This window comes from Thamnophis elegans, chromosome 1 (genome assembly GCF_009769535.1).
Source record: "Thamnophis elegans isolate rThaEle1 chromosome 1, rThaEle1.pri, whole genome shotgun sequence".
NCBI lineage: Eukaryota > Metazoa > Chordata > Lepidosauria > Squamata > Colubridae > Thamnophis > Thamnophis elegans.
Window position 1 is genome coordinate 33,713,665 of NC_045541.1, and position 17,181 is coordinate 33,730,845.

The following is a 17,181-nucleotide window of genomic DNA, read 5'->3' on the forward strand; positions in this document are numbered from 1 at the left end:
GAAATAAGGTAGAGCAAGCTGTCGCAGGCATTCATGCAGGAAGAAAAGTTGTTCTTTGGTGGAAATTTTTCCTATGTCAGGCCTGGAAGCCATCTTTTGCATTGGGCCTTCTGGCCTGCCACATTCAATGCTATGGAAAAATGGGAAGGGGGATTATATGGAGCATGGGAGATATATAGTCAAAATAACATTCCTTTCTCAGAGAGTCAAGGATATCTTGCCCTGCACTGAAGGGGCATTGGCTGGGAGGCATCTCCAGTTGGGATGGTGCCTGATTGAGCCATGTGATGGACAGGTGGGTGCTGGGCAGGGACTCTTTCGTTTGGGTAGGGAAAACCTGGAAGCTTTAAGATTCGGGTTTTCCCAGATGTGCCAATGTGACATCTCCAATAAAGTGGAACTTCAAGCCTCAGAGTTTTCTTTCATTGGGGGTGTTACTTGGAACCCTGACATCCTATTTGCGTGCTGTCTGTAGAAGGCACCTTCACCATAATAATAAAAAAAGGATCAATTAGAGAACACCCATAGAACCATCAACAACATTTTTAAAAGAATCCAGTTTACTAGAGAAGAAGAAAACAACTCATTACCCTTCCTGGAGATCCTGATCACCAGAGACCACAATGGCAAACTCGAAACGCAAAAGTCTACAGAAAAATCACCCATACTAACCAGGGGCTCCACTATCAGCCACAACCCAACCTCCCACAAGAGAAGCTGCATAATGACTTTATTTAAATGATCCCAAGCACACTGCAGCAACCCAGAACAGCAGAAAAAGAAAACAGAGCATCTATACAATACATTCCAACAAATAGATATCCATGCAACTTTATCAAAAAGTCCCTGACCATTCAATCCAATATAGCACAACCAACATAAACCCTAAAAAGAATTACACTGTCATACATCAAGAATATTTCTCAGAAACCTTCAACAGACTCCTACAACCACATGGAATCAGCATATCAAACAAGCCCACTAAAGTCCTTCAAAACATGCTAAGCAGACCAAAAGACCTAACAATCCCACAAAAAAAACCAGGAGTCATCTACTGTTGATGTAGGAAATGCAACAACCACTATATAGGACAAACAGGCAGAAGACTGGCAGAACACATCCACGAACAACAACTAGCAGTCAGAAGACATGATGAACATTCCTTAATTTCCCAACGTACAGGTAGATTTAACCAGTTTCAATTGGGAAAATGTGACCATCCTAGACCAGGTCAAGTCCCAAAAGACCCAAGGGTCTATGGAGATTCTCAATTATCCAGGTCATGGTTGTCATAAAGGTGCTTTTTCCAAGGGACAACTGGACTTTCTATTTTCCTTTGAAGATGTTTCACTTCTCATCCAAAAAGCTTCTTCTTCAGCTCTGAAGAAGCTTCTTGAATGAGAAGGGAAACGTCTTCAAAAAACCTCCAGAAAGTTCAGTTGCCTCTTGGAAAAAGCACCTTTGGGACAAAAATACCCAAGCACCTTTCCACCAGCAATCAACATCTAGATCAGCATAGATTAACTCCAAGGTTAACATCAGACCAACAATCAAGTAAACAAAACACCTATCAAGAAATTGCCAAAGAGCCAACAGTAAACAGCTCAACCAAAGAATCTCTAAGATCATCACCTCCCCTAACAACATTGACAGGACAAGCCACCAGAATATAAACTGACAGCAAACTTCACTCCTTACTAGCACTGATGATGTTACCTAGTTTGGGTAATGAAATGTCCGCAAGAAAACAAACAAGCTCAGAGAGCACAAAGGACTCCTCATACCAACTTATGTTCCACATATACACTAGACCAGTATTTCTTAAAATGTGCTCCTAGGACACTAGAAATTCCCCAAGATCCTCTCAAGAACCCACAAAATCAAAATTATCTGCCAGCCTGTGTTAAAAAATAATATATTAAAATCACATAAGACAATTGTGCAAAGTAGTTCAGATAAGGCAATAAAATATGTTAATTTTATGATACTTTTATCTCATTTGAGATTTACGTCATTTGTGTAATGATGTCATTATGTAAATGGCCTGAATTGATGTGAATTACATCATTTCCTTAACAATATCATTATGCAAATGATACAAATTATTGTAAATTATATAATTTGTGGCTTGACAGACATTTGGAAGTAACAGATGCAATCTCCCCACAACTGGTCTGTTAAATCATGTTTCTATGAAACATTAATTTGTATTAGCATTGTATTCCAGAATTTCAGCTGTCTTATATGAAATAACTAAACAAATTTATGCAGATGGATATTTATTTTAATTTATTATTTATTTTAGTGGGCTTATATGCTGTTCCAATTATAACTGATTCTGGGAAGCTTGCATATTCTGTAAAATAAGGAAAGAATGTATAGAAAATGAAGCAAATAAGAAACAGATCACAGTTCTGTGGATATCATACTTTGAAAGAGATTAATTAAACCAGTATTGTCTTTAAAAACATCCTGAATTTTCTTGTTTTGGACAAAATGAGCACGATGAAGCCAAAATAAAGGACTTAAAACACTCGTGTATATTTGAAATTTGCTGAATCAAGCACAAAGCATCAACTTTTCAGAATCTCTTATAGGATAAATTTAAACAACTTTTTGCAGCTGCCATATTTTATTTCTTAACACAATCTGTAAAATTTATCCATGCTGGTTTTATGTGTTTTGAAAAATATCACTGTATAAAAATGGGATAATTTCATAACTTATGTTTCTAATGAAAGCATTTTAAATTGAAACATTAAAATATTTTATGCTGAAATTATACTAATGATTGTGAGCCAGCAAAATGATAGGATTTTCTAAATAAACACATGCACTCTTTTTAAAATATAGCCAACAAAAAATATAAGAGCCTTCCATTCCCCACAATCCAGTCAGAGCTGAAGAAGCTTCTTGAATGAGAAGCAAAACTTCTTCAAAGAAAAACAAGAAAGTATAGTTGCCTCTTGAAAAGCAGCTTTGGGACAACCATGACCTGAATAACTGGGAATCTCCATAGACATTTAACAAAGAATATAGTTACCTGGTAAGTTAATGCTGGTGTCAACATTATCGGGTTTTCATGCCAGATGAAGACTTTGTTTCTTTTTGACAATTCATTCATGTTTCACCAGGCCTTTTAAATGCCCATACACTTGTTCATTATAGTTTTATATTGTAATTTAAAGTAATTTATTATTGATTTTACCCAGTGCAACTCCTTTTTCTCTTTTTAAAAGGATTGCAATTCGCTATGTGAACCAATAGATTGTGGGTAAACTATAAATATTCCAAACAAATAATAAAATATGTTGGCTACTAACAATATAATTATCAACTGTAAAAGTAATATTTCAATAGCTTCTTATTTGCTAAAGTTTTACCCCCTGAAAAAGTAGCTTGTGCTTTTCTAATTCTAGAGATTCTTGTATAACCCTATGGCCAAATAGTGAAAATTTCATCAAAATGTTCTTAGAAAAAAAATATGCAAACATTTTCTCCCATTGAATGGGAGCATATATTAATAATTTAATTATTAGGCAAGATAAATGCAAATTATAGAAGAATATTATACTGTACTCCCCCCCTTATTTCTAAAAAAGGTTAAGAGGACACTCTATAATGTGATTTATCAACTTTTAGACTACCTAAGACAATATAATTTATTTTTACCATTTGTTATTGAGTTAAAGCATAATCATTTGTGCAATGCAACCAAATGCATATATGTGAGTTCTGACATATATTTACAGCACAGAAATATTAGTACGTGTGTGTTTTGTTTAGATTTAGTAATTCTTTCTCAGCTTGAAATTTAGTTCTGATTTAGAAAAGAAAAGAAAAACTAAAAACATGCAACCACACTAACCAATTATTATTTTTTAATGAATCAATTCCTTTCTTTAAAAAATCCAGTTTCAGAAAAATAATTGCAATCATTGCTTCTGATCATTCCATTAGTCATTAATGTAACATATAACTGCACAAAATTTTAAGTTGTGTCTTTACCTTTTTACTAACCTGTAAGGCTATCGGGACGAGGTGGGACCATTCTTTCATAGATATCATACTGCTGTGCATATTGCTCAATGTCATGAAGTGTCTGTTGCAATGACGTCCCCAAATGTTGTGGAACAGCAGTCATCCCAGAACGCTTTGGTGATGAAGATCCAACTTGAGTTAAGGGTGGAGAGGCTACTCTTGTCTGCGTATCATTTATTGTGAGAGGTGAACCAACTCTGACTGAAGGCTGGTATTGAGGAGTTCCTCCATTGGGGTTGGTTGATTGCCTAGATGTTATTGAACCAATTCGGCGCACTGCTACTGGTGAGGCAGGCCTCTGTGTAGTAAATGGAGATGCTGCTCTTTGAACAGGTAATGTTGAGAAAACATTAGAGCTGACAGACCGTGACTCAGTAATAGATGGCGAACCATAGCCACTTCCTAAAGAAGTTCTGAGTGATCCCCTTGAAGGGGAAACTCCTGTGGTGGTTACATATGAGGGAGATTGGGCCCTTGATGGTACAGAACTTACACGTCTCATGGCTCTGTTGGTGGAAGCTATGTTTGGTGCTGTCTATTAAAAAGGAGAAAAATAATGATATCAACAAAATAAATTTAAGTGTAAAGAATAAGTGAAAACCTCATAAACAGATTTGGGATTAGGCCCTATCAGATGCACTGGAAAGTACTTCTGAATAGGACTGAAGTCTCAATTTCTCCCAATGAAAAGTAAAAATACTTTGGTTACATTGAGCCTAAAATATTGTTGAACCATTTTATTTATTACAGCATCCATCAAGAATGCATTGTTAGACAACACTGAACATTTTCTACTAAATAGAAAAAATAAAAATTAAATAGAAAAATATTTTTCAGGTTTCCTTGAGAGAGGCTATAAAGATAGTAACCCTGTAAAGTGATTATATAATTATAACATAATTTTGTATAACTGCATCTTTAGTTTAACAGTCATCTTTTCATTACGAATATAGGCTCAGATTTACATAGATGACCTATCTCATACAAATCACAGTTATTGTAACAGTAAACAATGTTTTTGTTGTGTTTATCTGTATTTTAATGGAATAGCTATGATAATATTGTGTTGTTTCATTGTTTTTTTATTTCTATAAATATTATGATTTTTAATAATCTGTTGACAATGATGGCTGAAGACAATTATATTAATACTTGGTAAATATTATTTATTTATACTACATATACATCACGTTATAATTTTGTGGACTTTTCTTAAATGTACGTCTATACGCACACTTTCAAAATTTAAAAATTACTTTTGTGGGCAGCTTTTTAATTGGTGTGATGTTTTTGTTTTTTAATGAGCAATACATTAACTGAGCAAATGTTGTAAATGTTAAAAACATTGGGCGCCTTATATGGGTGGAACAGTACCCAGGAACAGAACATATTCTTCCTATAACCTTCCCATTCGCCACATCTGCTCAAAAGAGTTGGAAGCTTTTTCTGAGCAGATTTGGAGGAAAATGACGATTGAAGGGGGGACGCTGTCAAGAAAAAAAATCCCATGGTACTAGAAACAATTGCCCCCTGGGTTGAAAGAAATCAATATCATAATAGCAGACCACTACTACATAACCTAAGGCAGTGATGGCAAACCTTTTCGGCACCGAGTACTGAAAAGGGAGCACGCGCATCTGGGACACAACCCGGAAGGAGCTGCCCCGGGGGCATGTGCATGCTGGAAAATGAATTTCAGGTTTCCGGTGCACGCACGCATGCCAGCCAGCTAGCCTTCTGGTTACTAGCATGAATGCGCAGGCGACAATCAACTGACCAGCGCACATGCTCATGGTGGAAAATGGAAGACCAGCTCTTCCAATTTCCAGCACTGCCGCATGCACAAAGGCCAGCTAATCGTTGTGTGTGTATGCATGCCAGAAACCTGGAAAAGGAACGGGCAACGTTGCGCATGCCAGGTGACATGGCTCCGCATGCCACTTTGGGCACGCGTGCCATAGGTTCGCCATCATGGACCTAGGGCCTTTTCTTACAAAATACAGACATATCTCCTTGTATAACGACAAAACATAACTATTCGCAAATGATTAGCTAATGGAATACTGAATGAAAATAGCTGCTGTACCTGTACCAAAGCTTGTCCTTCAGCACGTGAACTTCGCACTAAATGGCTATTATTTGCTCCTGCAAAAGAATGCTGCTGTCTGCTCTCTCCTTTTCCTGGGTTCTGGCTGTTATGGAAACTGCCTACTTCCTGGTACCCACTGTCAGAATATGAATTCATCTGTGTTGAACTTCTAGAGTTACCAACTGATCCTGCAGAAATAAATCATTACAAGACTGACATTATTATAAGTTACCGCAAAAAAAAGGCTCCCAAATTGAAAAACTCTACATGATTTAAAATTTATATAACAGACCCTCACTTTCATGAAGCGATGTCTGCTCTGGAGAGTAAAGATTTCCTTGTTCAGGCTCCGTTCCAACATGATATGAAGTGATAGGAACACTCTCAGATGTTCTGAGCTTATTTACACCTGTGTTTGGAAATTCTAAAAGCAGAGTTTTGTTAGTCAATAAAAACAGCTTACGCATACCTTTCTGTACACTCATGACTTTATTCTACATAACATTATCAACAAAGATAAAATGATATGGTACATTGTCCATATGAAAAGATAAGCACGCAATAGCAATAATTTTGAATGCAACATTTGTATCTGAAAAATGGCCTGTTTCTGCAGATGGTATTTTTTTTTCTGAGCTGCAAAAAGATGAAATCGTACATTTTCCATGTAGGGAAATTAGAAAACATTAACTGAAGTAACTGTCAGCTATTCTGGTACCCCTAGAATGCAAAATGCAGTCTATCTCAAAATGGTAGCAGAGTATTCACATATTCTACCGTGTTTTCCCGATAATAAGACAGGGTCTTATTTTCTTTTGACCCCTGAAATAAGCACTTGACCTTATTTTTGAGGAGGTCTTATTATTTTTGAGGTGCAGGAGGCGGTGAGCATGGTCACCTCGTGGCTGCTGTTGTGTTACAATATTTTCAGGGAGGGCTTATTTTCGAGGAAGGCTTATTTTAGCACATGCTCTCAAAAACCCGATTCGGCTTATTATCCGGAGAGGTCTTATTTTCAGGGAAACAGGGTAGTGGTCATCTGAATTTTTCTACAAGTAGTTCACAACTTACAACAATTTCTTTAGCCACCATTTGAAGTTATGATAGTGCTAAATTACTGACTTGTGGCTGCTCTTCGTATTTGCAACCATTGTAGCTACTCTGAAGTCATGTGATCAAAAATTTGGGTGCTTGGTAACTACCACAGTTGCTTGGTCCCAGGTCATATGATTGCCAATTACAACCTTTCTTGGAGGGTCCAACAAGCAAAGTCAATGAGGGAAGCCAGATTCACTTAACCAATGTGTGATTCACTTAGTGAAATGGCAAAAAGGCCATACAGTTAGGCATGATTCACTTAGCAACTGCTTCATTTCCTGGCAGAAGTTCTGGTCCCAATTGTGGCTGTAAGCCGAGGACATCCTGTAGTCCAGCTCTGTTAGCTGCAATAATTTCTTTTTATATTTCTTGGTTGTGCTAAAAGAAATTTGAGGACTTTCTGACTCAGGATTTATTCATGTCCATCAATGGCTCCTTTCTGGTTTCAAGTTGTTATATATGTCACCTCCTGCCAGCTGATGGCCAACAGAAGTAAAAAACCACAGAGGCTATACACCAGGGCTATCAAACTCCCAGCCTGCAGGCTGAATGTGTCATGCACTGGCCACACCCATGCCCTGTTTAGCAAACTCCCAATACGTCAGGTGATGCTACCATGACGATGTGAGTTTGATGCCCTTGATATACACTGTAAAAATACCCCCCACCAGACAAAGGGTGATGGTTGAAGTCATGTAAAATCTCCTTGCCATATGACCACGGGATATGACACAATGTAACATCCGTACCATTTTTTTTCTAAGAGCTTAAGGAAAAAACTATATATGCCATTCTGATATATTAGATACCTTATCAGTTTATTTCTCCAAACAATTCTGTGACATTGAAGGAAGAATATGTGATGCTGTAGCTGGCAACTTTCAATATATCTTAAGTGAAGTGCAGTTAAGACATTTGCACCAGAAGGCATTAAAAAAAATAGAATGAAGCATCTGTGAAACAGAGTTTTAGAATCAGCCTTTGCTTTGTTACTTATTTAGATAATGTTTCCTTAAATTCACAGCTTCAAACAATTAACAGTAAGCAGCTTAGCCACTTAGTTCATAGAAAAGAAAATATGTGTGTGGGGTCAGCTCACTATATGAAGGAAGCATTAGTAGAATTATGGTCTTGACTTAAAATATCCACTTACAATGAAATAGGCAATGGCTTACAATTTAGGCTTATTGATATTTTATTTGAATTACAATCTAGGGAACAAAGAAGGTAATAGAAACAATACAGAAAAATGAAATGATGTTTGTCCTGCAAACCTCAATCAGAAGGAGTTGTCTGGACCATTGACTGCTTGGTAACAACTTGATGATATTCATGATTATACACAATTCCTTTATGTCAAAGAAACTTTCGGCTAAATTAATTTTTGTATGACAGGGAAGTATTTATTAGATTAACTTAGCTATGTCACATGCTTCATTCCCTACTAACTAAAAGAACAGTATTCTTTTGGCACATTTTGGCTAATATGCCACAATAGCAACCAAAGCCAAGTTTTTATCCCCAAATGAAATCATTCTATGCATACTAGAATCACTAATCTAGTGACGACCTTACATGCCAATATACAATTGGCTATGTCCTTATCACTTTAAAAGTACATGCAATGTATGAGACACAGGCAAAATGCTACATGGAAGTAGACCTTGGCTGAACCAGAAGAAACTTAAAGTGAATTTGGATGCCGGGAGGGGGGGGGGGCGCAGGGGAGTCTACAAGTGTAGTCCTTGCTTACTTATCGCAATTGGGATCAGAACACTGTTGCTAAGTGGTGCAGTTGTTAAGTGAAACATCAAGTGATCTTATGACATCAGTTCTGTCTGTGGTTAAGTGAATCGCCTGCAATCATTGAGTATGACATCATGTTACCATGATTTATGACTTCCTGCTAGCTTCCCCATTGATTTAATTTGCCAAAAGCTGCCTGGGATAATTGCAAATGCTGATCATGTGACCACAGGATATTGTGACCAATGTAAAAGTGTGCCAAGCAATGAAATCATGATCACATGACTGCAGAAACACTGCAACAGCTACAACTTTGAGGAACAGCCATAAGTTGTTTTTCAATACCATTATAACTTTGAAAGGTTAGCAAATGAGTGGTTAGTAAACAAGGACTACAGCTTGTTTACACTATACTGGAGTTTTTATGTGAAAACAAGAAAGTGATTGGATCAAGAATGATGCTGAATGAATGCAGAGTGAATATGAAAGGTGAGTAATATAAAACAAGTTTATCAGATGGTTTGGTCACATACATTAAGTGACTGAGGACTGAAATATATATTAAAAAGTATATGAGTGGCTTCAAGTTTTTTGGTTTAATATTTCTTATTCCTTTTCTACACTTTGCACAATGTTGCTTACCCAGAAAGGGTAAGCTATATCATATGTCATGATTAGATTTTAGAGTGGTCCTCTGTGTTGGGGTGGGGGTAGGAAACCATCCAAAGAAAATGAAAGCATCACATAGGAAAAAAGATCCATGTATGCATCACACTCTGTGGGAGCTTTCATATTTTCATTTCTCCTTTCTGCCCTTCATAGAGTACAACTCATGGATGATAGGGAAGGGGAGATGCTGAGATCTGGGAACAAATAGACTAACAGCATAAGTAACTTTGGGTGAGTGATGGCAGATGTTGGAGTGGGACTAAGAAGGTTGCGCTCAGATGGATTGATAGGATATATTATATTAATTGATGCTGAATGGAGGAGGGAAGAGAGTGGATGCGATGCACCAATTTGGCCCTTCCATTCACTGCTCATGTTCCTAGCATTTTCTCTACTCTTCCCCTCCCATCACTGAATTCCCTTTGAAAGACAGAATACTGTTTTAACACATGCACACTTCGAAGAATTCTCTTTTGTACTGTGTACAGACTAAGTATGAATGATTCAGTTAGGGCCGGATTTCATGAAAAAAGATATTCTACAAATACAACATATTATGCAAGGAATATTTGTACATCTCCTTAAAACATTACACAATAGCTTGCCTTTAGTGTAACTTATATTATTGTGGTCCAGAACAAGTGGGTTAACAAAAACAAACAAACAATGAATTATGCAGTCATAAAAGCAAAACTATACCTGCAGATCTCCAGGGAAAAGATTTCTCAGTAGAACTATAGAAAAGGAAATAAAGAAAGCAAATTTAATTCTTTTCAGGCATTCACATTCTTTAATATGATAAATACAGAGAGTACAGTGTGATTTTACCCACATATGTAAAAATTTCTCATGAGGGCAGAACACATCTCTCTTCACCCACTATCCTTATGCATAATTTTAAGCACAGGAGGGCAGTTCATGGGGAAAGAAATGTGATTTTCCCACATCTGCATTCAGGTCACCTTTTTAGCTATCTAAAGTTATAAGAGATCCTTACTTAACCAGTGAGAACTGGCTTCGAATGCCATATCCCAAACTGACCATTGCACTGCCAACAAAAGCGATGATAAACATGGGTCTGTTGAACCCTATAGGCTATTTGCTAACATCCCCATTATATCTCATTATGAAAAACAAGCAATTAATTTAACAATCCTTCACAAGGAAAGCATAGAAATGGACTAATTAATTATTCATTAATCTGCCAACTGTTGAAAAAGATCTTATGTCTCTGGCATATCCATCTAGTGAACTTGTCCATAAAGATCTCTGGGACTGCACAATTTAGAGCTATATTCATTAGCTTATCATAATTACTGTAAGTATGGTAGTGATCATACAGTGCAAAGATGGCAGTAATAAATACGAAGGTACATTCCAAGCCCCCTTTAAGTCTTATTGACATCAACAGGGGAATTAAAAAAAATGTATTCAATCTGCAAGAAATTTATCTTTTTGATTAATTAATAAGACTAATAAAAACGGTATACTAAAATCTTTCCTTGTATGATTAATTTTAACATTAGTAACATTTGTTCCTGCTCTTACTCTTCTCATGTTTGAAAATTATTCCAGCTTAACTACCAATGAATTTTGAAATAATAATACTTTAACAAGCATAACTGAAGCATTCATCTTTAACTGTATAAACAGAAATAGTGATTAAAAACAGAATTGAATTGAATTGAATTGAATTGATTTTATTTGTAGGCCGCCCTTTTCCCTGAGGGGACTCAGGGCGGCTCACAGAAACCAGGGAAAGGGGAATACAATACAATACAATACTAAGACAACAACACATAATAAAAATAATACGCAACATGCATACAACATTCGGGCGGGGTAATGGTCCTTATCCCCAGGCCTGACGGGCGAGCCAGTTCTTCAAGGCTGTGCGGAAGGCCTGGACGGTGGAGAGGGTGCGAATCTCTACGGGGAGCTCGTTCCAAAGGGTCGGGGCCGCTACTGAGAAGGCCCTCCTCCTTGTGGTTGCCAGCCGACATTGGCTGGCCGATGGGATGCGGAGGAGGCCTAACCTATGAGATCTTATAGGCCGTAGGGAGGTAATTGGCAGAAGGCGGTCTCTCAAGTATCCAGATCCACTGCCATGTAGGGCTTTATGGGTGGTCAATAGCACCTTGAAGCGCATCCGGAGATCGACAGGTAGCCAGCGCAGCTCGCGGAGGATAGGTGTAATGCGGGTGAATCGGGGCGCACCCGCAATCACTCGCGCGGCTGCGTTCTGCACTAGCTGAAGTCGCCGGATGCTCTTCAAGGGCAGCCCCATGTAGAGCACATTGCAGTATTCCAGCCTAGAAATCACGAGGGCCCGAGTGACTGTTGTGAGGGCCTCCCGGTTCAGGTAGGGTCGCAACTGGCGCACCAGGCGTACCTGGGCGAATGCCCCCCTGGTCACAGCCGCTATATGATGGTCGAATGACAGCTGTGAATCCAGGAGGACTCCCAAGTTGCGAACCCTCTCTGAGGGGTGTAGAATTTGACCCCCCAGCCTGAGTGTTGGATTAGTGGCCGAATTTTTGGGAGGAAAACACAACAGCCACTCGGTCTTTTCTGGGTTGAGCACAAGCTTGTTAATCCTCATCCAGTTCATGACGGCTTCGAGCCCCCGGTCCATTACGTCAACCGCTTCATTGATTTGGCACGGGGCGGACAGATACAATTGAGTATCGTCCGCATATTGATGGTATCTAATCCCGTGCCTACGGATGATCTCTCCCAGCGGTTTCATGTAAATGTTAAATAGTAGGGGGGATAAGACCGAACCCTGCGGCACCCCATATTTCAGGGGCCTTGGGGACGATCTCTGCCCTCCCACTAACACCGACTGCGACCTGTCCGAGAGGTAGGAGGAGAACCACCGTAACACGGTGCCTCCCACTCCCACCTCCCGCAGTCTTCGCAGAAGGATACCATGGTCGATGGTATCGAAAGCCGCTGAGAGGTCAAGGAGGACCAGGATGGAGGGATGTCCTTCATCTCTGGCTCTCCAGAGATCATCCATCAATGCGACCAAGGCGGTTTCAGTGCTGTAACCGGGTCTGAAGCCTGACTGGAAGGGGTCTAGGTAGTCTGCTTCCTCCAAGGACCGTTGGAGCTGGAAGGCCACCACCTTCTCAACAACCTTCCCCAGGAAGGGGAGGTTGGAGACCGGGCGGTAGTTATTAAGGACAGCTGGATCAAGAGATGGCTTCTTCAGGAGGGGTCTCACCACCGCCGCCTTCAGTGCGGCGGGGAAGTTCCCCTCCCGAAGGGAGGCGGTTACAACCGCCTGGATCCAGCCTCGTGTCACCTCACTACAGTTAGAAACCAGCCATGAGGGACACGGATCCAAAGCACAGGTGGAGGAACTCACAGCTCTCATGGCTGTCTCAGAACAATTTATATGAACTTAATTCTTACATAACATTAATATTCCAAGTTATACTAGGATATTGTATATTGTCAGCTTTCTGGAAAAACTGAAATCGATAAATTAGATATTGACATTCTTAATATCAATTTCCAGGTCAGAGATGGGCTACAAATTAAGTGTGTCATCCAACATAAATTTAATGTTTTGTTCCTACAGGATATGTAGTCCCCTCCCAACCTTGATCTGAATAGTTTACAGTCAATGGTGGGTTCCTATTGGTTTGGCTGAACCGGTGGTAGTTTGGTGGCCTGGGTTGCTGGAACCAGCAGCGGCCCAGGCCTGCCATGCCTCCCAACCGGTTCCTCCAGTGGCGCCATGAGTACCGTCATCTTGGTTTTTGCTTCTGTGCATGAATAGAGCAATTTTAGTTGTACTGCGCATGCACGCGCATCCCTGAGCGAACCGGAAACTGTTCCTGTCTCTGCCGGAACCCACCCCTTATTACAGTGCAATTTCCCTGGCAGTCAATGAGAGAAGTGGCAGATTGAATAGAAACCTGGTTATATTCAGCTCTATCTCCTTCAGGCTATAGTAAGTAAATTCCCTCCTTCTGAGCACCTAGTAAATAATGGTGATTAATTCACTGCATTCTCCATTCCTTGTATACAAATGCTCAAACCTGTATAGGTACAGTTAGAAAAATATATAACTAAGTTTAGTTATATATTTTTCTAACTTTACCTATACAGGTTTGAGCATTTGTATACAAGGAATGGAGAATGCAGAATCACCATATAAATATATATAGTTTAGTTATGTATGAGCGGTCCTTGTGCTGTCTGAGCTTGTTTTCTTGCAGACATTTCATTACCCTAACTAGGTAACATCATCAGTACTAGTAAGGAGTGCTGTTTGCTGTCAGTTTATATTCTGTTGCCTTGCCTGTCTGTGTTGATGGGGGCGGTCTTAGAGATTCTTTGGTTAGGCTGTTTACCAATGGCTCTTTGATAGTTTCTTGATTGAGGTATTGCTTAATTGATGTTGGTCTGAAGTTGACCTTGGAGTTCATCAATCTGAGTGCCGATTATTGGTGGAAAGGTGTTAGAGTCTTTTTCTCTTTTGGGCTGGTTGATTGTCTCTTGCATAGTTTATAGATGTTATTAATATCTATGTGTCTATTGATGGCTGATTTGTCAGAGTGCCAGGCTTCTGGAAATTCCCTGGCATTTTTGGATTTGGCATGGTCTAGCACTGTCACATTTTCCCAATTGAAACCATGGTTAAATCTGCCAATATGTTGTGAAATTAAAGAATTTTTATCATGCCTTCTGACTGCCAGTTGGTGTTCATTGACACACTCTGTAGGGCAACATTGTTATGGTGTTACCTAGTTAGAGTAACAATGATAAATTTTTGAGGTTTAAAAACATTTTTATTATTTTTAAATAAAATAATAATAATTATGAAATGAAGATTTGCTTGCTTAGAAAATATATTACCTGTCTATGCTGAGGAATCTACAATGGGACACACTTAACAACTCAAGCAAAAACTATCGTGTTTCCCCGAAAATAGACAGGGTCTTATTTTCTTTTGACCCCCGAAATAAGCACTTGGACTTATTTTTAGGGAGGTCTTATTATTTTTGATGTGCAGGCGATGGCAAGTGTGGCCACCTCATGGCTGCTGCTGTGTTGCAATATTTTCAGGGAGGTCTTATTTTTTGGGGAGCGCTTATTTTAGCACATGCATTCAAAAGCCCAATTGGACTTATTATCCAGGGAGGTCTTTTTGGAGAAACAGGGTAGTTGATTGGCATCTGACACATGGAAATGTCTTTTCATTATAGTTGAACATTATTAGTTAGTCTAGAAAGAGACCTGGCATCCATTTTTGGATTCTTTCTTGGAATTTAAACTAGAGCTACTACAGGAGATTTGGGCTTTAGAAGATGTCTAGACTAAACTAGATTAAATTGCCTTACAATTAATCACTGGAGTACTAGTAAAAGAAAAGACAGTGGGATTAATAAGCCTTTTTGTGTTATAAGTTTAAAGCCTTAATCAACCATGATCATTTGAACTTTGCTTTAAAATTAATTTCAGCAGAATATTATTCTGATTATAAATCTATTATAAATGGAGACCTCTTCTACCACAAGAGCAAGATCACAAAGGTTCTGGAGTACTTGGCAAAGATCAAAAGCTTCTGAGGTACTTAGCTAACCAAACAGGACTCCTCCAAAAGGCCTTTAGAATCAGGACAGGAGATTTGAATGCAACAATGAAGCCAGATTTAAAAATTAAACCCTGTATACAATGATGGATGCAATATGGTTCACAATCCGAATATGAGAACAGTACTTTGATGGGATGGTAAAAGGTAAAGTTCAAGGAAATTGCATAGTGAATGTTGGGTAAATAGAATCACCAGCTATAATGATTATGTGATGGTATCACATGATCTTTTTCATCGTATTGATGATTTGTAGTATGATGTATCACATAATGATTATCTGCCTCTAACACACAGAATGCTAGATTTTAATGATTTTTTGATGGGATTTGTTATTCAGTGATTAGATTTATAGGCTTCAGGATGCCTTTATAATCCGCAACTATGGTTCAATGAAAAATGCATGCATACACCACCAGTCCTTCATAGTTAAAAAGAGAAAACAATTGGCCACAATAAATAAATGCATATATACAAGGGAAAAGGAGAAAGGGTTTTGATAAGTCAAAGAAGTATCCATAAAGAGAAAACTATCAACAGTTCACTGCAGCAGTTATGTTGATAAATTTTCTGGGTTTTAAAAATGTTTTTAGTAGAATTTTTTAATGATACAAAATTGGGAAAATAAGAAAAATATATAGAAATGAAAAATGAAAGAGAGAGGGGGGAGAGAGAGGGAGGAAGGAAAGGGGAATGGAAGGGAAAGAGTTTAATAAGATACAAAAATTTAAAAATAAAATATATAAGAGAGAGAGAGAGGGAGGGAGGGAGGGAGGGAGGGAGGGAGGGAGGGAGGGAGGGAGGGAGGGAGGGAGGATGGATGGATTATTCATTTTGGGCTCTTTTTTCAAAAGTAAATACAGGTTTTCAGCAACATCATAAATTGTGGTCACATGACCATGGGATATTGCAAATGGGCTGCCAACGTAAGCTAGCTGCTGAGCACCTGAAACGGGATGACAAATCCATGGTGTGGTTGTCATAACTCTGGAAGCAGGTCACAAAAATCTTTTAGGTTGTTCATCATAAGTGTGAATGGTCACTAAGTTAAGGAGCACCAGTCATAAGTTAATGACCATCTGTTATACATAATTTTCAATAGCATGCTAGAGGCAATTCCCTCTATGAAATTGGTAACATAGGTGTATATTTTAAAACCCTAATTTATTGATTAATTTTGCTGATTATGCTAACCATCCTTCTACTGTCCATGTTTTCTATCAATATAAGACAATTATCAAACGTTTGGGAATAACACTACATGGGTAGATGTCCTTTTGCAAGTTTGAACAGCTGGGTACGAACTATAAAAACAACAAGCATATGTTTTTATGGAAAAAAATCAGAGAAGACTCTACAGAGATAACTTTGATAAGAATCCAATTAGACACGTAAGCTACTTAATAGAATTGGTGTGGACTTCCAAGCATCTGCAGAGGAAGATTGGAATGCATTCAAAATATACCAAGCAAGTGTGGCTACTGTTATATATGTCTTCTGCTCTAAAGGGAACTATTAAATCTTTAAGGGAACAAGAGTATATGAAGTTTCAACAAAAATCCTATTGAAACTGGCTGTTGTACAGAATAATTCGGATATCCTCCTAGAGGAAAAAACTGGCAGTTGGAAATGGTTCAGCTTAAATAGTGGCATTTTATTCTTGTAGCCTTGCAGTCTCTGGAGCTGGGCAATATAAATAGAGAAACAATCAAATGTGTACTGTGCTTGGAGACAGGATTAGTTTTGATGGAAGAGTCCAAGTCTCCTTCAATCTTTGGCTAAAAAGTGCCTATGTACAGATTACCTGGCTCCTTTCATTCACAAATATACATCTACATGGAAGAGAGTTTGATAAACAAATTGAAATTTTGTAGATTCTCTTCTAGATTTGGCACTGCACCATGTTTTGAAAAAGATCTGGCAAAGTATC

General features: G+C 38.5%; 1 protein-coding gene across 4 annotated transcripts in view; it reads right to left on the reverse strand.

The window, feature by feature from the left end:
* The window catches only part of PKP4 (plakophilin 4), a 143,654-nt gene that overhangs the window by 38,923 nt on the left and 87,550 nt on the right, over nucleotides 1-17,181 (reverse strand). For 2 of the 4 annotated variants that reach the window (XM_032211069.1, XM_032211090.1), the window contains 4 exons: nucleotides 10,343-10,377; nucleotides 6,423-6,554; nucleotides 6,128-6,318; nucleotides 4,021-4,576 (listed from right to left, as the gene is read on the reverse strand). In XM_032211069.1, the coding sequence (XP_032066960.1) occupies nucleotides 4,021-4,576; nucleotides 6,128-6,318; nucleotides 6,423-6,554; nucleotides 10,343-10,377 (914 nt within the window). The remainder of the gene's footprint in view (nucleotides 1-4,020; nucleotides 4,577-6,127; nucleotides 6,319-6,422; nucleotides 6,555-10,342; nucleotides 10,378-17,181) is intronic. The other 2 variants (XM_032211078.1, XM_032211085.1) reach the window with 2 other exon arrangements.